Genomic DNA, 20998 nt, shown 5'->3' with positions numbered 1-20998 from the left:
AATTTATACAACTAGTTTAAGGATCTGCTTTCAAAAACAATACATCAATGTAAAGATTCACTTTGTTGCATTATTCAGAAGGAACGCTAGTTACATTTGGAAAGAAAAAAAATGTTTAGGCAAGCAGTTCAGTCAGAAGTCAATATTAATGGCCATTTTCCCTATCTTCTTTATATAGTTCCTTTATGGTGAATGGGTGGGTAATGAGGGCAAGGAGGGGTGCAAAAGGGTGTAGAAAATGGAAAAGGAAAATTGAGGGTGTGAAAGAAAGTTAAAGGCATTGGAATGCTTTTGCCTTTTTCTTTTGAGGAAGGTGGTTTGCTTCTAATAGGGATCACAAGGAAAGGGTAAAAGTAATGGAGGAGAGCGAACAGGCACATACAAGCCTCAGTACCTGCGCCTTTTGCTTCTGTGCCTTGAGCCACTGCTGTTTTCATCTGTATCGTGGCGTCGTTTTGGAGAACGATGGCGGTGCCTGTGATGTGGGCGCCGTTCGCCTGAAACACTTGACAAGCCCGAGGACTGCCTGTGACGATCACGACCATGCCAGCGCCCTCGTGATGATGAGTGGCCAGAATGTGATGAATATGATGAAGAGCGGGATGATCTCGAAGGGTCTTGTGAATATCGACGTGAGGAACACTCGCGAGAAGGTGAGTGGCCACCAGAGCGCTGCTTACTCCGTGACCGGTCACTATACGAGTCGGTATGTCGAGGACGGTTGGGTGAAGGGTTGCACGTCGATCTTACTGGGGCTGCACAACTATCAGAAGCTTCTCTCTCCCATTCCTGTACTTTTAATTTCTTCTTCTGTTTTTTAAAAGGTTCAGATAAAGTTTGATCAGTCACAGGTGTTATTGACAATTTGATGCCAGAGGAGCTAGGAACAGTGGAGATATCACATCTTTTCATATTGTCTTGAGAAGTGGATGGCCGAATCAAACTATGTGGCTCTGTTGATAATGCAATGCTCTTTTGGCTTGCCACATCTGTTACTGAACTGGGTGCTACAATAGCTTCCGCATTTATGGCACAAGATTTGGCTTTCCGTTCCTCCTTTTTCTTTTTCTTTTTCTTGGTTTTGTTTTTGTGTTTGTGCTTGTGTGGTCGTGTGGCATCAAGTGCTGCAACTTCTGATACTGCCTCTGTATTTGCTACAATGCTTTTTCTACATTCTTGCAAATCTTTATCTGAAGGTTTGACACACTTCTTCCGCTTTTTGGGCTTTTTGGGTTTCTTTGATGAAACCGATGTTTTCTCTTCAGATGGTTTTTCAATTGGACAAGGTCCTCCAATCACATTTGAACTATACTCTTTCATCTGCTGTTCGTCCACTTCATCCTCAACTGCAATCCTGCCCTTCATTTCTGTGGCTTTAAGTCCATGCTCTTTTTCTTCAATAATCTTTTCAACAGTCCCCTCCACACTAATTGCTATGCTCGCATTGTCCACAGTAGGATCCCGTTTTGTTTGTTGTTTAAATTCAAAATAAAGAGGGTTACAACTATAGGATAAACATGGTTGTGTCTGAGTAAACAACACCATTTCTGAAGGCCACTCTAACCGTGTCACCTCATCACGGCTCAGCACTGAGTAAAAAGGTTCCATGGTCTCTACTGTTTCACTGATTGTCTGGGTGGTTGTGCCAGCATCTATATTTTTACTTGTATTGTTTGGAGAGGAGATTTCAGTCTTCATCTCAACAACAGTCTCCTCCAATTCATCAACTCTAGGACTCTGTTCTAAGCTAGGTTGAGCTCCCTCACTATCTGGAACAGCAATATTGTTTTGAGGTTCTGCTATCTGTTTGATTGTACACAAAGCATCTTCACTGCCTTTCTCAGTCTCCTCAATCTCTTCGGTCTCTTCAGTCTCCTCGGTCTCTTCGGTTTCTTCAGGCCACTTGTTCTCACAACCATCTTTGGTACAATCACCGTGCTTCTTTTCTGACTGACTTTCATCACCCTCTAAAATGACCTTCTCTGTGGACTTGCAGAAAATCATGAATGGGAAGCGAGGCTTAACCTTGCAATGAGGTGGTGGTGTATAGTAATAATACTCCATCACCACTGCAGTCTCCTCTTCCTGCTTTGGCCGAATTGTGCGGTAACCCACATTTTTTGCTTCCTCAGCCTTTGCTGCCTCAGCAGCTGCCTCTGCAGCCAATGCTTCAACTGCTCCCTCTGGTAAAGAGGATAACTTGCCTTTATAACTCAGAGTCACTTCATTACTCTCACTTGCATCTTCATTGGCTTCATTGAAAACGGCCGCAGATGAATCCAGCTTAACAGGGGGCTTCTTGGCAATGGAGAAAGAGAAGCCAATCTTTTGTGATGGCATACTGGAGCTTGTTGACTCGCAAACCACTGCAGGTTCTTTTGGCTCGGCCCATTTGCATGGTGGAGAATCACTGCCTGCTGCTGATTGTGTTTCTTCCCAGCCACCGCTGTCACTCCAGCAACCCCCATACAAATCGTCCCACTTGGGCACATTTTGCTCGGTGATAGCTTCTCCCGTTATGGGCTTGAACAAGACACTACTGTCACTGCCACTTTGGGGATGGGAGGAAGATGGAGAAAAATAAGAAAATCACTTGAATCTTAAGTAGACTTTCAAAGGAGTGAATCATTTTAATTGACATTTTTGACAACATTAGAATGTCTAAGATAAAGTTGTTCAACATTTGCATTAAAGATGGGATTATGAGGGTCGAGAAGAAGTAACGGAGGGTCGAGGAGGGGAAGATGATCGAGGGTCAAGGACAAAGAAAAAGGAAGGGGTAGAGAAGGAGAAAGGGAGAGTGGAGAAGGACAGAGGGAGGGGTGGAGAAGGACAGAGGGAGGGGTGAAGGACAAAGGGAGGGGTGGAGAAGGACAAAGGGAGGAGTGGAGAAGGACAAAGGGAGGGGTGGAGAAGGACAAAGGGAGGAGTGGAGAAGGACAAAGGGAGGGGTGGAGAAGGACAAAGGGAGGGGTGGAGAAGGACAAAGGGAGGGGTGGAGAAGGACAAATGAAGGGGTGGAGAAGGCCAAAGGGAGGGGTGGAGGAAAAAGGGAGGGGTGGAGAAGGACAAAGGGAGGAGTGGAGAAGGACAAAGGAAGGGGTGGAGAAAGACAGAGGGAGGGGTGGAGAAAGACAGAGGGAGGGGTGGAGAAAGACAGAGGGAGGGGTGGAGAAAGACAGAGGGAGGGGTGGAGAAAGACAGAGGGAGGGGTGGACAAGGACAAAGGGAGGGATGGACAAGGACAGAGGGAGAGGTGGACAAGGACAGAGGGAGGGTTGGACAAAGACAGAGGGTGGGGTGGAGAAGGACAAAGGGAGGGGTGGAGGACAGAGGGAGGGGTGGAGGACAGAGGGAAGGGTGGAGAAGGGCAGAGGGAGGGGTGGAGAAGGACAGAGGGAGGGGTGGAGGACAGAGGGAGGGGTGGAGGACAGAGAGAGGGGTGGAGGACAGAGGGAGGGGTGAAGGACAGAGGGAGGGGTGAAGGACAGAGGAAGGAATGAAGGAGAGAGGAAGGAATGAAGGACAGAGGGAGGGGTGGAAAAAGACAAAGGAAGGGAGGGAGAAAGACAAAGGGAGGGGTGGAGAAGGATAGAGGGAGGAGTGGAGGATAGAGGGAGGGGTGGAGGATAGAGGGAGGGGTGGAGGATAGAGGGAGGGGTGGAAAAAGAAAAAGGGAGGGAGAAAGAGAAAGGGAGGGGGAGAGAAAGGGGGTGGGGTCGAGGAGAAATAGGGGGCGCGGTCGAGGACAAAGATGGGGGAGGAGTTGAGGAGAAAGTGGGGTCGAGTCAAGGAGAAAGAGAAGGGCTGGGTCGAGAAGAAAGAGGGGGCTGGGTCGAGGAGAAAGAGGGGGCTGGGTCGAGGAGAAAGAGGAAGGCTGGGTCGAGGGAGAAAGAGGGGGCTGGGTCGAGGAGAAAGAGGGGGCTGAGTCCAGGAGAAAGAGGGCGACTGGGTCGAGGAGAAAGAGGGGGCTGGGTCGAGGAGAAAGAGGGGGCGGGTCGAGGAAAAAGAGGGGGCAGGTCGAGGAAAAAGAGGGGGCGGGGTCGAGTAGAAAGAGGGGCGGGGCGAGGAGAAAGAGGGGGTGGGTCGAGGAGAATGAGGGGCGGGTCGAGGAGAATGAGGGGCGGGTCGAAGAAAAGAGGGGGTGGGTTGAGGAGAGAGGGGGCGGGGTCGAGGGGAAGAGGGGATGTGTCGAGGAGAAAGAGGCGTGGGATCGAGGGGAAAGAGGAGGTGGGATCGAGTGAAAAAGAGGAGGCGGGTCAAGGAGAAAGAGGGGGCGGGTCGAGTGGAAATTTCATCTGGTTCACTTCACCCCAATTCATCTGGTTTCTCTTTGCTCACTGATATTCTGGTCTTCCATGAGCTTCAAAAGATCTGTATTTTAAAAGATCAGCAAAAATGTTTAATTGTAAGCATGCTTAAAGATGAGGACTCATCGTCTCACCTCTCCATGCGTTTCCTGAGCTCTGCGAGCTCATGCAGCTTCCGAAGGTTCTTCTCTTGCTTTTTGTCATCTCTCCGTGACTTTGATGAGACATTTCTTGCAAACTCTCGCTGCTTCAGGTCTTTCAGCCTCTGCACATCACACAAAACAAACCATCCTTCACGAGTTAAAACCACCCACCTGTTACTTATAACGAACTGGCAGGGGTACCTGGGAATAAACTAACTAAAACACTTCCCCACACCCACTAAGGAATAGGTTCGGGGAACATTCAATATTACCTTTTACATAGGTACAAAGGCCGAAGCATTCATTTGTCAGGTCCTGTGGAGGGGGTAACGGGACTTTGTAAACACCCTGTATATTATTGGCTAAGAGGCATTGTAAAAGTGTTACTTTAGAAATGGAATTAGATGTTATTCCTCAAATGGATGTGAATGAATATGCCGTTGATGTTTCTGGTTCAAGTTTGACCCCAAACTATAAATGTGGTGCCGTTCAGGAAGATGTACAACCAACTTTGCCCACTTCCGGAAGAGATTTGTATTTAAATGTCTGGTAATTGTTTTATATTTATTCATACATATGTGTACTTGAATACACCTGTCATTAATGAAAAAGGCTTCGGCATGTTACAGCGATTAAAAATAATAATAAAAAAACTTTAAAAAAACGAATTTTCATTATTTCAATATTTTCTTTTTTGGGACCTAAAACACTCAATGGCATTCACTGTTACTCACTGACGAACCTCTGAAAGTTTGAAGAAGATCTGTTCGGCAATATCTGATAATAATGGTGGCGCGCGCACGCACGCACGCACGCACGCACGCACGCACGCACGCACGCACGCACGCACGCACACCTCTTCTAATATAGATTAGCACATCCATATTATGTTATTGTAGAAGAAGAACATAAGGCTTGGTTAGGAATGGGAGCATGCACCGGAGCAGCGCATCGCTGCGTCCACTTTTCATTGGTACTCCAGGGGCCTCCGTCTGGCAATCCCCCAGGAAGATGCCTGGCCCATCCCATTCTCCTTGAGATGCCGAAAAACCTGCTGCAATCACTTGCTGAGAGAATCAAATGAGCAGGATCAAGGAAATCGAGCCACATGTCCATATAGCTGCAGCTGATGCTCATGGACTATACAGGTAACAAGTCTCATTTGAATCTCTCTCAGCAATCGATCCTTGGACAAAAAGTCTGACCAGAGATAGCCAAAATTCTCCAAAAAGACCTGGCACTGAAGGAGTTGTCTTCGTCTCAGATCCTTGGCCAGAGTAAGTCTCACATCCGTAGAGCAAGTCAGGAAGCACCAAGAACTTGAAGACTCCGACCTATGTCCGACTGCATAGGTACCAACTGCGCCACACACCCCATGATCCAGTGAATCCATGCCTCACCAGGCCCGACCCAGATGTCTATTGACCTCTGGCTGTACAACATGTGGAGATATGAATATCACTGCCAAGGTAAGTGAATCTCTCCGTGACCTCAACATCTTCACCACAAGCAGTTACAGACAAGAAGTCAGCATCCAAGATGTCATTGAAAGCCTGGATCTTAATTTTGACCCAGGAAAACCATAATCCTAATGGCTCAGATTCCTCATTCGGTGCTTCGAGGGTCCCGACAAGGATATCCAGCATGTCTGCAAGGATGACTGGATCATCTGCGAAATCAAAGTTAGAGATCTTGACATTCCCAAGCGATGCACCACAGCTCGATCTCTCAGACTTCTTCCCCAGAATCCAGTCCATGCAAGTGTTGAAGAGGGTGGGGGCCAACACACCCCTGTCAAACTCCAGTAGCAACTGGAAATAATTCGGAGTTGGAACCACCACACCTCACAACACTGTACCAGAGTATAGTTCCGAAATCAGATCGATCAACTTTGGTGGGACCCTGCGAAGACCGAGAATCTTCCAGAGGGCATCCTGATACACTGAATTAAATGTTTTGCAGAGATCAACATAGGCTGCGAGCAGCCCCTGCCGAAACTCTCGCCTGCCTTCAGTGAAAACCCGAAGAGCAAGGATACGGTCAATCGTTGACCTCTTTGGTGTAAAGCCAGACTGCTCCGGATGCTGGTGCTCAAGCAGATGGTGGCAGACCCTTTGAAGAATTATCTGAGCGAAAACCTTGGCCGGCATTGAGAGCAGCGTCACCCCTCGGTATCTGTTGCAGTCATGGCGATCACCCTTCCCTTACCAAAGAGGGACAAGAAGGCCCCTCTTCCATTCAGTTGGGATGATGCCTGTGCTCTAAACAGAGCATAGAACTGCATGCAATATTAAGAGTACAGCATTTCCACCAGCCTGGAGAAGTTCAGCATGGATGTCACAGATCCCAGGGTCTTTACGTCCTTTCAACTGATTCACCGCAGCCTGCGTTTCCACAAATGAAGGTACACCACAGTTGATTGGAGGGTCAGCAATTGGAAGAGTTATATGCCTTACATCCAACTCAACACCTGGTGGGTCAGCTTGGTACAGCTGCTAAAAGTAACTGGCCCAGCGGGCCTTCACTTCGGATCCCTCTGTCAAAAGCCCACCACTCTGCTCTGAGAAACGCAATGCCGAGGGACGGGCTTAGAGGAACGCAATGCACAAATTCCTCTGTTATGAGGAAGAGAATCACTTGTCTACAGGTGATGCTCCAAGCCTTCACAGATTCCTCACACATCGGCTTCCTTCTCCGCCCTCAGCGCACATTCAGTTTTACGCTTCAGCTCCCTGAAGAGCTCAGCTCTGCCATTAAGCCTGGCCCTGCAAGTCTGGTCGATGGTATTCAGAGTACCTTGGGAGACAAAGTTCCTCCTCTCCTGGCGATGGGCTCCAAGACATCCACCGGCAACATCAAGGATGGTCGTCTTAAAGGCTCTCCATAACTCTTCAGGATTCCCCACAGAACTCAGACCCCCCCCCCCACCCGTCCCAAATCCCCAATCATGCTGTTAGCAAACTCCTCAGCTACCCTCTTATCTCTGAGCTTATCAACATCCAGCCTAGTCTGAGATGGTACCATTCTCCTGAATTTAAGCTGCAACTTCAGAGATGTTCCAACAAGCCTGTGGTTGGTATTGAGGAACTGGGCACTCTGGTACACCCTGCAGTTCTGAATCATCCTCCAATGACCATCGACAAGCACATGGTCAGTCTTCTTTTCCACACCATCAGCATTAGAATACCAAGTACGGCAATGAGGCTGTGGGCACTGAAACCATGAACCAGCCACCCTACGTCCACGACTTCTTGCAAAGTTAAGGAACTTAGTGCTATTCTGGTTCACAGTTCCAGACCCATGGGGGAGACACATGTCTCATAGCCATCCCTATCAGTGCCAGTCAATGCATCGAAATCCCCCAAGATGAGGATAGTAACTTGTCTGGGGAACTGATGAACCACGGACTAAAACGCGGCATAGAATGTGCCCTTCATGGTGAGATCACTTGCCTCAGTCGGAGCATACAATGCAAAGAGACCAGGGAAATGACACCCAAGGAGTGACGAATCCTTCGTCTCATAATACGCTCGTTGACCGGTGCTACCTCAATCATCATTGGAGTTAGCTTTTTGGACACAGCTACAGCAACTCCTTGGGCATGGTAACCATCAGAGTGACCAGATCAATAGTAGGTGTAACCACCCGCCATGATCTCGCCACTATCTGGTCTCCGAACCTCAGTGCTGCAATACCGATGTTCAAGCACTGGAACTCAGATTATAGCAGAGACAGGTGATGATCTTCTCTTTGGGATTAGGACAGTCCAGGCACCCACCCGAAGGGACCGCCTCAGGTTAACCTGGGGAGACCGACGTCTGGTGGATGACACCTCAGCACCACCCTGACACACACTACCGCAATCCAACCTGGGAAAGTTACCCCGAAGAGGAATGTGATGCTTCAATAAGTGTTGAAACTACTGCTTTGAACTTCACAAGAGGGTGAAACTTATGTTCAACAAAATTATCCTAATGCATTTGACATTCTAAATTTTTACCAACCAGCTTTTTATGTTTATTTTTATATGCCATTATTCGGAAATAAAAGACATTTGCTTCTGCAAATTACGATGAGCTTTGTTTTGCTGTCCCAGATTATTAGTAAAGAACAGACACAGGAAGGCATTTACTGGTTGGACACAGAGCAAATCTCCAAAGCACACCAAAAGGCAAGCAAATGCAATACGTTATGGTTAACTAGGTTGGAAAATATCACAATAGACTCATAGTCATTTGAGACAACCCAATACAGTGGACCATGTTTTGAGAGACCCATGCAATGCACGATCACCTCTCATTTCTGACCACCTACCTGATGCGTGGATGCATTTTCCTTCGATGACCACCCGGAAAGGGACCGCCTGTGAAACGTGACAAACTGTGTACTGTACCGTCCACCGAACAGTGATGACTCCATCTACACCTCACTCTCCGAAAACATGGACCATCTTCTATCTTCTCATCCAAACTCTCTCTTCCTCTTATGTGGCGACTTCAATTGTCATCACGCCAGTTGGCTAGGTGTGGGTACCTCTCTCACCTGCCATGGGACATCAGCAAAAGCTTTCTGTGACTCATTGGGACTGACTCAATCGGTCAACTTCCCGACCCGGATCTCAACCAATGGTACTCCATCTCTTCTGGATCTGATTTTGACAAATTTCCCTGACAATATCTGCTGCTCTTCCTTCGCTCCAATTGGTTCTTCTGACCACGTCCTTATTAAAGTGGACATCTCTCTGGCTGTTATCAGAGAACCACCTCACCGCCGTCCCGAGTCTGGCATTTCACTCAAGCCGACTGGCAGGGTCTCCGAGCAGCCATCAAACTTACAGACTGGTCTCCCTATCACTACTTTCTCAAACATCAACTCATCCTGGGAATTCTTTCAAAGAAACTTGCTCTCCCTCATGCACAGATTTATCCCCTCTCGTGTTCAGTTGTCTTACCCTTCCTCCGCCCTTGGTTTACTGAAGCTTGTGGCGAGGCAGTTGTCCTGAAACAACTTGCCTTTGCCTCATGGAAAGCAAACCCAACTGAGGGCAATCTCAGTTCTTTCCACAAAGCTCGGAACAAGTGTGTATCTACCCTCAGGAGAGCCAGAAAACAACATCTTTCTCATCTCCAAGTCTGAACTCTCAAACCTCTCTCCCTCCTCAAAATCCTGGTGGCGTTTAATCAAATCTGTTTCTGGTGTATGTTCCCCCTCCATCCCCTCCCACTTACCTCAAATGGCCGCACTGCTGATTCCACACGTGATAAAGCTGAATGTCTAAACTCGGTGTTTGCAGCTAAATCTTGTGTCCCAAACCCATCACTATCTCTACCCACTTTACCCAGTCGCACCCAACTGTCCCTGGACTCTGTATCCTTTTCTCCTGACAAGGTGGAGAGCTTGCTTTCAAACCTCGAGTCAGATTCTGCAACCGGTCCAGACGGCATCAGCCCACGTGTCCTCAAAGCCTGCTCTTCTGCTCTTGCTCACCCTCTCTCTGTTCTATTCACCCTCTCATTTTCCCAAGGTCATCTGCCATCTGCTTGGAAATCTGCTAACATCACTGCCCTGCATAAAAAGGTGCAAAAACAGATCCCTGTAACTATAGACCAATCAGCCTTCTCCCAATCATCAGCAAGGTTATGGAATCCATCATCGCTTCAGACATGAAATCCTTCCTCTTCTCCAATGGCTTGATTTCCAATCATCAATTTGGTTTCAGACCAGGTCACTCTACCCTAGATATGCTGCTACTGCTCTCCCATCAATGGATGGAGGTCCTCAATGCCAGACAGGAAATCCGAGCCGTATCCCCGGACATATCACGTGCTTTTGACACAGTCTGGCACCCTGCCCTACTCACCAAACTCTCTGCCCATGGTATTCAAGGCCATCTCCACTCATGGCTCGCAGACTTCCTCTCCTGTCGCAGTCAACGTGTGGCCCTAAATGGAGTTCTTTCATCCCCTCTTCCTGTGCAGGCTGGAGTTCCTCAAGGTAGCGTTCTGGGCCCTGTTCTTTTTCTGGTTTTCATCAATGATCTCTCGGACTCTCTGGAAAATCCTCTATTTCTCTTTGCCGATGACTCAACCCTCTGCCGTACCATCTGTCATCCCTCAGACCGGCAAGCAGCAGCTTCTTCGCTCACTGCAGATCTGGATAAAATCACAAACTGGTCCAACACGTGGAACATGTCTTTCAATCAAGACAAATCTCACACTCTCACTATGTCTCTTCGAAAGGACCGTTTACAAAACCCCCCCATCCACTTTCTCAACAATCCTCTGGAAGAAGTCTTTTCTTTCAAGCTTCTGGGTCTCACTATCTGCCATGACCTTTCCTGGGAAAGTCACATTTCCAACCTTGCCTCAAAAGCCAGTCGCCGAATGGGAATCCTCCGTCGTGCAAAGTCCTTCCTCGGCCCTCTTGAGCTCCTGACCACTTACAAAGCTTTTGTCCGTAGCCTGATGGAGTACTGCTCTCCCCTCTGGGCTGGTGCTCCTGCCTCCCACCTTTCTCGACTTCACGCTGTCGAAACCAGGGCTTTTAAGATCATTGGCATCTCCCGCAATGAAGCTGAGTCTTTGGGCCTCTCACTCAATCACCGCAGGTTGGTCGGTGGTCTTTCTGTCTTCTACCGACTCCTCTCCAGCCTTGCCCCCTGCTCTCTCTGCGATTTGTCCCAACCACATTTCCACAGGGCGCTCAAGGTCCGCCAACAACCCCCTTCTGGTAAAACTACCAAAATCACGAATCACTGCTCATCTTCACTCTTTCATTCCTCTTTTTTCCCGCCTTTGGAATAAACTTCCTCACTCTATTCTTTCCCATTCTTCCCTTCAGGCTTTCAAAACAGCTGTTCACCACCACCTCTTATCTTCCCCCATCCAAATCCTCGATCTTTTCTACCCCGATAATCCACCCAAGCCCACTTCCTTCAATTCTCCTGCTTTCCTTCCTCAACGTCCCTTTAATGTCCATCTTCCCCTCGCCATGTTCCCCGTCCCATCCCCATCCCTCTCCCTTCCACAGTTCACCTGTGTCTGTTCCCCAATGTTTTGTCCCTTCCACTCCCGCCCCTCTTGTCTCATGCCTCCTTGCTGTGAGTTGTGTGTTAGCTCTCATACGAGCCTCGACCAAGGTATACAAAAAAAAAAAAAAAAAAAAAAAAAAAAAAAAAAAAAAAAAAAAAAACATCCCTGAAGTCTTATCAATGTTCTGACCTGTGACTTCATGACCACAGGTTTTAGAAAAACACTTATGGCGTAGCCTGGGACAAGTATAAATCAATGTCAAACAGCCATGAGAAAAGATGCCTCAGGCAGCAGGTGAAGTTGCTCGCTTTGATGTAAGACTTAACGGTTGTGCTTAGTGATTCTAGTTTTGTCCCATAAAACTGTTTTGATATCTAAAAACCTGCTCAGATGGATCATGTCAGCAAATTCAGCAAAGGAAATGCACCAATTTGTTTTGGCAATTCGGATGAAATGCCAGCCAAGTCAAACTGGAAAATGGAGGATATTGTATTAAATATCCAATACCAAAATGAAAGGACAATAGGATTTATGAGATTTTGTGAAATAAATTGTTTCGTACAGGAATTCCACTTGAGTCGTAGACATTGTTGAATTGGCTCACATGACTCGGGGTTTACCACATGTTAATATATAGGGGAAAGCACAAGCCCATATTATAGGGTAAATTAGACTAAATGATGAAATTGCTTGCCATTAACTTGGAAAAAGTATTGTTTCGTTTTGCTGAACCAATTAAATACCCAGGGAGACCAATGATGTTTGGTGAATTGGTGATCTCCCGGGGTATTTTTCATCACAATTGATAGATTAGAAGTGTGTGCCATTATCTTTTAAAACGAGCTTCACCTTCTCATCTTTCGAGCTTCACCTTCTCATCTTTCGACAATTTTGCAGCCATCACTTACCGGGCGAAAAATAAAAACATAATTAATGTTGTCGTTCAGTGAAATCCCTGATGGTGCACGACTTTTGTGCCACCATGTAGTTTGTCGTCTCGTCATCTGTTATGTGCCAATAAGTGCAATGCAGATTTTGCCATTACATAGTAGTAATGGCAGAAACAGGTTCGGTTAAAGTTGTACTTCGTATGTTTTTGAAATGAAGGAGGTACTCATAAAATTGGGTGAAAAATTCAATTGTTCTTTGAAAATACATTTTGTTGTCATAGATCTGATAAAAAATTGATATACTGTATTAGTATAAATACTAAAACCTCTTCATAGTTATGATGCAAAGGATAAAGTGGACATTTCTCAATAAAACACATTGTCTTTACCAACATGTACACAAAAGTAAATAAATAAGCGAGAGCAAATCCAGTCTCGAACGACGTTTCACCGACAGTTTTGAGTATTGTCCTTAGAGTCTTGCATACAAGCTCGTGCTGAAACATGAAGTTGGGGCTGCGATCTGACACATGGAATGGCCTTCACTAGCCAAGACTTCGATTTCGAGATGCTTGTTATGTGAGCTTTCCTTCCCACGAGCCACATTATTCATCGCACATTCACCAGACAATAATGACGTCACTGCTCAATACAAGCTCCAACAGTGACTGCAGCTGATTCCAGAAGCTGAGCCTGTCTCTCAAAAGTTTTCAAAGCTAGAGCAGTGTGGACACATAGAGCATCGATGAAATGATAATAAAAAGAGGGGGGGAGGTACAGTGGTTATAACACAGGAGTTGGGTGTAAAACACCAGATCCATGAGACTAGTGGCCGTAATGCTAAAGAATAGTTCCTTCATTAACATTAGACGCGTGTGTGTGTGTGTGTGTGTGTGTGTGTGTGTGTGTGTGTGTGTGTGTGAGTGTGTGTGTGTGAGTGTGAGTGTGTGAGTGTGTGAGTGTGTGAGTGTGTGAGTGTGTGAGTGTGTGAGTGTGTGAGTGTGTGAGTGTGTGAGTGTGTGAGTGTGTTCACAAAATACATATGCAGATGTGACATATGACAAAATACATATGGAGAAAATGGAAGGTTGGGGTGTGGGTGGAGGGGCATGTGTGGGATCGGGTCTTTCCATACACATTTCACTGTTATGATCACATGACACAAGAAGATGCATTTGCTGGATAGATAGGTAGACAAACCTTAGATTACAAGATTTCCGATTCCTGGGAAACATCAAAACACACAGCATATCTACATAATATTTGGTTAAAGAATAATGCATCTTTTTGTGAACGAGGAAGAAGTGTTTGTCCATGCATCTAGACTTACACAATGGCAGACCAAAACTGCATTCATAGTTAGGAATTTTTTTTTGAAACGAGTAGCAAGCCCAAATGGCAGTTATGAGTAATGATAGTCTGTGAGAACATGATGATGCGATGCTGCCAACATGGTTGCCATCACAGCAGGACTCAAGGGAAGATATACTGGGTGATGTATAATCAAGTCCCGATTTCAAACATAGAAATACTTTGTTGTTATTATCGACAGAGCATCTTTGTTTATTTTTGTTTTGCAAGCTTGGTTATTGCCATAAAGTCTGGTGTTGGCTTAACGGTTAAGATGGGTGGCTTGGGACCTTAGGGTCCTAACTATGAGCCCCTGTTTTTCTGTTGAATTAACACCAGGTGGGTCGACTCAGCATGTCATCCTTGTGAGATCAGCAAAATGAGTACCAGAGTACTGGAGTAATAACCATTTGGGGTAACCTGCATTAGAGTGGCGACCTGTCCAGGACTGTACTCATTGCCAAGGAAAATGCCTCGGCAGCCCTTTGTGCCTTTACGGTACGAAAGGAATGGTATTATTAGGGTACCATTAGCCTTACAATTTTCCCCATTTTTGCTCTATTATTTTCTTAAATATTGGTTTTCTCAGCAACAACTTGTCCGATTGACACAAACTTTTCACCATAGGTGAAATCAAATCTGTTTCTGGTGTATGTTCCCCCTCCATCCCCTCCCTTACCTCAAATGGCCGCACTGCTGATTCCACACGTGATAAAGCTGAATGTCTAAACTCGGTGTTTGCAGCTAAATCTTGTGTCCTAAACCCATCACTATCTCTACCCACTTTACCCAGTCGCACCCAACTGTCCCTGGACTCTGTATCCTTTTCTCCTGACAAGGTGGAGAGCTTGCTTTCAAACCTCGAGTCAGATTCTGCAACCGGTCCAGACGGCATCAGCCCACGTGTCCTCAAAGCCTGCTCTTCTGCTCTTGCTCACCCTCTCTCTGTTCTATTCACCCTCTCATTTGCCCAAGGTCATCTGCCATCTGCTTGGAAATCTGCTAACATCACTGCCCTGCATAAAAAAGGTGCAAAAACAGATCCCTATAACTACAGACCAATCAGCCTTCTCCCAATCATCAGCAAGGTGATGGAATCCATCATCGCCTCAGATATGAAATCCTTCCTCTTCTCCAATGGCTTGATTTCCAATCATCAATTTGGTTTCAGACCAGGTCACTCTACCCTGGATATGCTGCTTCTGCTCTCCCATCAATGGATGGAGGTCCTCAATGCCAGACAGGAAATCCGAGCCGTATCCCTGGACATATCACGTGCTTTTGACACAGTCTGGCACCCTGCCCTACTCACCAAACTCTCTTCCCATGGTATTCAAGGCCATCTCCACTCATGGCTCGCAGACTTCCTCTCCTGTCGCAGTCAACGTGTGGCCCTAAATGGAGTTCTTTCATCCCCTCTTCCTGTGCAGGCTGGAGTTCCTCAAGGTAGCGTTCTGGGCCCTGTTCTTTTTCTGGTTTTCATCAATGATCTCTCGGACTCTCTGGAAAATCCTCTATTTCTCTTTGCCGACGACTCCACCCTCTGCCGTACCATTTGTCATCCCTCAGACCGGCAAGCAGCAGCTTCTTCGCTCACTGCAGATCTGGATAAAATCACAAACTGGTCCAACACGTGGAACATGTCTGTCAATCCAGACAAATCTCACACTCTCACTATGTCTCTTCGAAAGGACCGTTTACAAAACCCCCCCATCCACTTTCTCAACAATCCTCTGGAAGAAGTCTTTTCTTTCAAGCTTCTAGGTCTCACTATCTGCCATGACCTTTCCTGGGAAAGTCACATTTCCAACCTCGCCTCAAAAGCCAGTCGCCGACTGGGAATCCTCCGTCGTGCTAAGTCCTTCCTCGGCCCTCTTGAGCTCCTGACCACTTACAAAGCTTTTGTCCGTAGCCTGATGGAGTACTGCTCTCCCCTCTGGGCTGGTGCTCCTGCCTCCCATCTTTCTCGGCTTCACGCTGTCGAAACCAGGGCATTTAAGATCATCGGCATCTCCCGCAATGAAGCTGAGTCTTTGGGCCTCTCACTCAATCACCGCAGGTTGGTCGGTGGTCTTTCTGTCTTCTACCGACTCCTCTCCAGCCTTGCCCCCCCTGCTCTCTCTGCGATTTGTCCCCACCACATTTCCACAGGACGCTCAAGGTCCGCCAACAACCCCCTTCTGGTAAAACTACCAAAATCACGAATCACTGCTCATCTTCACTCTTTCATTCCTCTTTTTCCCGCCTTTGGAATAAACTTCCTCACTCTATTCTTTCCCATTCTTCCCTCCAGGCTTTCAAAACAGCTGTTCACCACCACCTCTTATCTTCCCCCATCCAAATCCTCGATCTTTTCTACCCCCGATAATCCACCCAAGCCCACTTCCTTCATTTCTCCTGCTTTCCTTCCTGAAAGTCCCTGAAATGTCCATCTTCTCTTCACCATGTTCCCCGTCCCATCCCCATCCCTCTCCCTTCCACAGTTCACCTAATGTGTCTGTTCCCCACTGTTTTGTCCCTTCCACTCCCGCCCCTCTTGTCTCATGCCTCCTTGCTGTGAGTTGTGTGTTAGCTCTCATACGAGCCTCGACCAAGGTATACAAAACAAACAAAAAAAAAAAAGTGTGACTACTCATGCAAAATATTTTTAATGACAATGACGACATCATAGGTCACGTGCACGTGGGGTGGCAGTCATGTTGGAAAAAAAGAAAAACTTTGGAACTCTGTATCTCCTAAACCGCAGCATAGAAAAAATTGAAACTTGGCACCGAGCAACTATTCTGCATGGGGAATAAGGGTGATTTGACGATGTAATCGGTGAAGTGGTATCCTGGTCAAAATTCGACACCTAGAACGCTCATCCAACCAGCATGAAAATTTGTGAGGTTCATCTCGGGAGAGATTGGTTCACAGAATATATATATTTTTTATGACGTCATCCGTCACATGGTTTGGCAGCCATATTCTTTTTATTTTTATTTTTAAAAAGGAAAATAAATAAATCTACAGAACCGCTTTATATAACGAAGTGTAACTGCACACAAATGATTCACGAGTCGTGCTGATAGTGGGGCAACTTAGCGAAATATAGCAAAACAATTGTGCATTTTGTGAGGAAAGCACCAAATTTGGCACACTAGTAGCCTATCATATTATGAACAGATTTGGATATTGGGCCATCTTAAAATTTTTGATGGCAGTGGAAAATGGCTGCCACAGCCATCAGCGGCTGAATTTGAGATGGGCCAATATCCAAATCTGTTCATAATATGATAGGCTACTAGTGTGCCAAATTTGGTGCTTTCCTCACAAAATGCACAATTGTTATGCAAAGTTGCCCCACTATGAATAAAGTTTGATAACTATGATATCATAGGTCACATGGTCTGGCAACCATCTTGGTTTTACCCTAAAACATTCAAAAATCTTTGCCAGAACAGCTGGACAGATTGAGGGGGAAACTTCACACACATGTTCCCCATGATTTTGGGATACTAGGGTAATAAATAATAATTGATAGGTCACATGGTTCGGTAGCCATATTGGATTGAAGAAAAATATTAAATAATGTTTTCTCGAGAATCACTTTTCTAATCGAAGCAAATTTTCCAAATATCATCTAACATCTCTGCTGCATATTGTTCAAAAATTATGACGTCATCGGTAACATGATGTGGTAGCCATATTGGATAGAAAAATGAACCTTATCCACCCAATCATAGTGAAAATTTTCAATGCCAGGCAGCCATGATAGTTTGAAAACCGGAATGTAAAAAACTGTTTAACAGATCGATGTGAAACATATCACATTACATGGAGCAAGGGCAGTGGACCATAACTGCACAGTTTTGAATCGATCGCAACAGTAGTTTCCAAAATAAAATTATTTCCCTGAAACCAATGTGGCTGCCAAACCACGTGACTGAAGATGTCAATTTTAAATAAAATATATACAGCAAGGGTAGTGGATCATAACTGCAAAGTCCAGTATTGATAGGTAATTCGATTTCAGAGAAATAGTTTAATTATCTCCTTAAAACCAATGTGGCTGCCACATCATGTGACTTATGAGGTCATTGTTAAATAAAATATTTGCAAATTAGTGGATCATAACTGAAAAGTTTCGCATCAAAGGTTACGAGGTTTCAGAGAAATCTTTTAAAAATTTATTTATTTAATATGATACACTCAACATGGGGCATATTGGTTGACAATTTCAACATCATCGGTCACATGGTCTCGCAGCCATTTTGGACAAAATACCTCGTCCGATTAACGCGAAACTCAAAAGACGTGATCGGCCACCCATTTTGAATTCAATAACGAGGATGTCGTGGATCAGGTGCCCGATCAAAGCGGGGTTGTATCGAAACAGGGCGGCATGGTACCAAGCCATAACTGCTTGCAGTTATTAAGCGCACTTCTCGTTATTATTATGACTTAGTCCATCGGTCAATGTAAAAAAAAAAAAATCTTGTCATATTTTTGTATATAATCTTGGCAAATGCATTTAAAATCCTCTAAACAGCATTTAGGACATAAAAAAACATGTTGCCAGTTTTTCTATTTGGTCCCAGGGTGATTTCTGAGCAAAAGTATGAAAAAAATATTAGTTGCCGTAAAAATCTTTTTCAATTTTTGGGGAGCCAGACTTTTGGCAAATGCATTTAAATGCATTTCAATTCATCCAAATTATCTCGTAAAATACGAAAACAAATATTTACAATTTTTTCTTAAGGTATTTTGTGCCCTCAGAGTCAAAATATGGTTAGATTGTTAAAAAATTTAATAATACAAAATACTACACTAATTCTACTAATAACTGATATTTTATGATCTTAGGTAACATACTGGGCTGCAGGCGCGGATCGAGGAAATTTCAAGGGGGGGGGCCCGACTCATGAGTGCCGAAGGCGTGAAGTTAGTGAGGGAGGTCTGGGGGTCGTCCCCCAGAAATTTTTGAAAAATAGGCACCCGGAAATTCGTTTCTGTGGCCTGCTTGAGGCTCAGCAGAATCTCTAGCAAAGCTGGAGTGTATATGTGAGAAAATTTGGCATTTTTTTGGTCTGTGAGGGGGTGGGGCTGTGGGGGGGTCGGGGCCCCGCCCCCCCGTAGATCCGCCACTGGTGTCACCTAATTATTGCATTTGTTTCGTAAGTTGCAGATGAATACGTCCCAGCTACGACTTCATTGCTGTTGCAAGTTCTGATTGCCGACTTGTGTCAAGCCCAACATATGCACCTTCACAGAGAACATAAATGAAGATGTCCACCTCTGCAGCATTAGGAGAACCACCTATAAAGAAACAATCAATTGACTTTGACGCCTGCCTCAAATGCCAAAGAGAACAGTGGGTGAACACTAAAAACAAAGGGAGAGAGCTGGAGTCACTGACGTATCCAAAACGTGAAAGCTATCAGAAATTTCTTGACTATACCAGTCAAAGAGCTGAATATAGGAATCCTGACTTCGTTCATTTGAATCAACGGCTGCATGGTTTGTAAGCGGAGATCATGGAACGAAACCATGCTGTATGGCACAGGACATGCTACAGTGAGGTGACACACAAAGGGCACACTGACAGAAACAAAAAGCGTTACGAGAAAGCACTGTCTGCGAAGAGTTCAAGCGTGTTGTCATACAAGAAGGAAAGGGGACGACCCATGTTAAGTAGTACCACTATGCCCGATAGCAGTGAATCTGCTGAGTCAATGAAAAGGTCACTCACACGATCCCACGTCAGTCCGTTCAACCGAGAGCTTTGTTTCTACTGCCAAGATATCAAACACGAAAAGAAACATGCCAGATCTGGTTCAAACCCAGAGCAGATTCACTTATGCAGAACTTCAGACATTGGAAAAGCAGTCAAAAAGATTGTAGATGCCAGTCATAATGACTAATGGAAATTGAATATGGCAGACATCCTTGCAGAGGGAGACTTCCTGTCCAGGGACATCAGGTACCACACAAGTTGCCATACAATGTACTGGCAGTGCTCTCTGGAGCAGCCCCAAAGGCTCAGTAACAGGGACAACCAGTCAGACAAAGACACTGTGACATCTATTTCAGCAGAGATTGAATTCTTTGCTGAATTAAAAGAGCGCTTGAATCAAGGAGACCGAGGTGACCGAGGTGGTCACACTGACCGAGGTGGCTGCACTGTACACCAATATGATGCACGATCATGGAATTCACAACGAGAAAATCACTCAGCAGGTCCTCTTGGAGAAAATCCAACAGAACATCACAAATTTCACAATCACTGATGCACGAGGGAGGAAGCCAGCAGTCCTACATTCCAATGAAGTTGGTCGCTCTGCTATAGACCAGGCAATAGAGGAGAGAGACATCAAAGGAGAGATGAACACAATCTTCCGGTGTTCCAACATAATTATGCAAGCTGTCCTATGGTCTAGAAAGGATTATCCATGGTCCCATAATGGGTCATTGGTCGGGTGCAGTGAATCAGGTGTACCAGCTGAACTGATCATCTTCACAAGATGGGTCTTGCAAGGAGCAAAAGCGGCAACAACCGAGACACGCACCGAACACCTGCACAACTCGTGTCTCATCCTGTCTCAATCAATAGTACAGGCCTGCAAGACAGACAGACAAGTGACACTCACCCCAATTCCATCAGAGTCAACGTTCCACAGTATGTTTGAAAGTCCCTATGCTGTTGGACTGTCACTGTACATGTACCACAACTTCCGAAGTCAGAAGGCGGTATTCACTGTTGAGCAAGTTTGGCGTTGGGGTCTCTTATGACCGTGTCACTAAAATACATAACAACATCGCCAATGCCATCTCTCAGAATATCAGAGAGTACGGTGTGTATGTGCCACCAGGCCTTCTGCACAACAAGAGGATCCGGGCTTCCCTGGACAACATCGACAAGAAAGTGGACACCCCAGATGGAAAAGGGAGTTTCCATGGAACAGCCCTCGGAATGTACCAGCGATCGGACCAAGGCGAAACAGTGGTGGACCCAGTGCAATTCAGTGAGAGTCTGACATCTGCTACAGTGTCAGCCCCACGGTGGGGGGGGGGGAATTGGGGGGCAATGCCCACCCAGATTAGACTTTGTGCCCCCCCCAGTCCAGATTGGCCAGCAGTACCCTACCCCACCGTTATTTTAATATGTTCCCTCTCTCTGAGAGAGCAACATTAAAGTTAAAGTTGGCTGAGCTCTGAGAGGAATTGTCCATGGACGTGGAGAATGCCGCTCCTGGCGGTGAAGTAGACTTTTTTTTCCTTTTCCTCCCGCCGTG

At 46.0% G+C, this 20998-nt stretch overlaps 1 protein-coding gene across 6 annotated transcripts in view; it reads right to left on the bottom strand.

Moving 5' to 3' along the window:
- The window catches only part of GPATCH8 (G-patch domain containing 8), a 168848-nt gene that overhangs the window by 6095 nt on the left and 141755 nt on the right, over positions 1 to 20998 (bottom strand). For all 6 annotated transcript variants that reach the window (XM_085870937.1, XM_085870941.1, XM_085870942.1 and 3 more), the window contains 2 exons: positions 4445 to 4575; positions 395 to 2551 (listed from right to left, as the gene is read on the bottom strand). In XM_085870937.1, coding sequence (XP_085727063.1) covers positions 395 to 2551; positions 4445 to 4575 — 2288 coding nt within the window. The remainder of the gene's footprint in view (positions 1 to 394; positions 2552 to 4444; positions 4576 to 20998) is intronic.

The sequence above is a fragment of the Eptatretus burgeri genome, chromosome 2 (genome assembly GCF_056783735.1).
Source record: "Eptatretus burgeri isolate ZD-2024b chromosome 2, Ebu_testis_v1, whole genome shotgun sequence".
Lineage (NCBI taxonomy): Eukaryota > Metazoa > Chordata > Myxini > Myxiniformes > Myxinidae > Eptatretus > Eptatretus burgeri.
The sequence above is the reverse complement of the archived record's forward strand: the minus strand, read 5'-3'. Positions and strand labels throughout refer to the sequence as shown.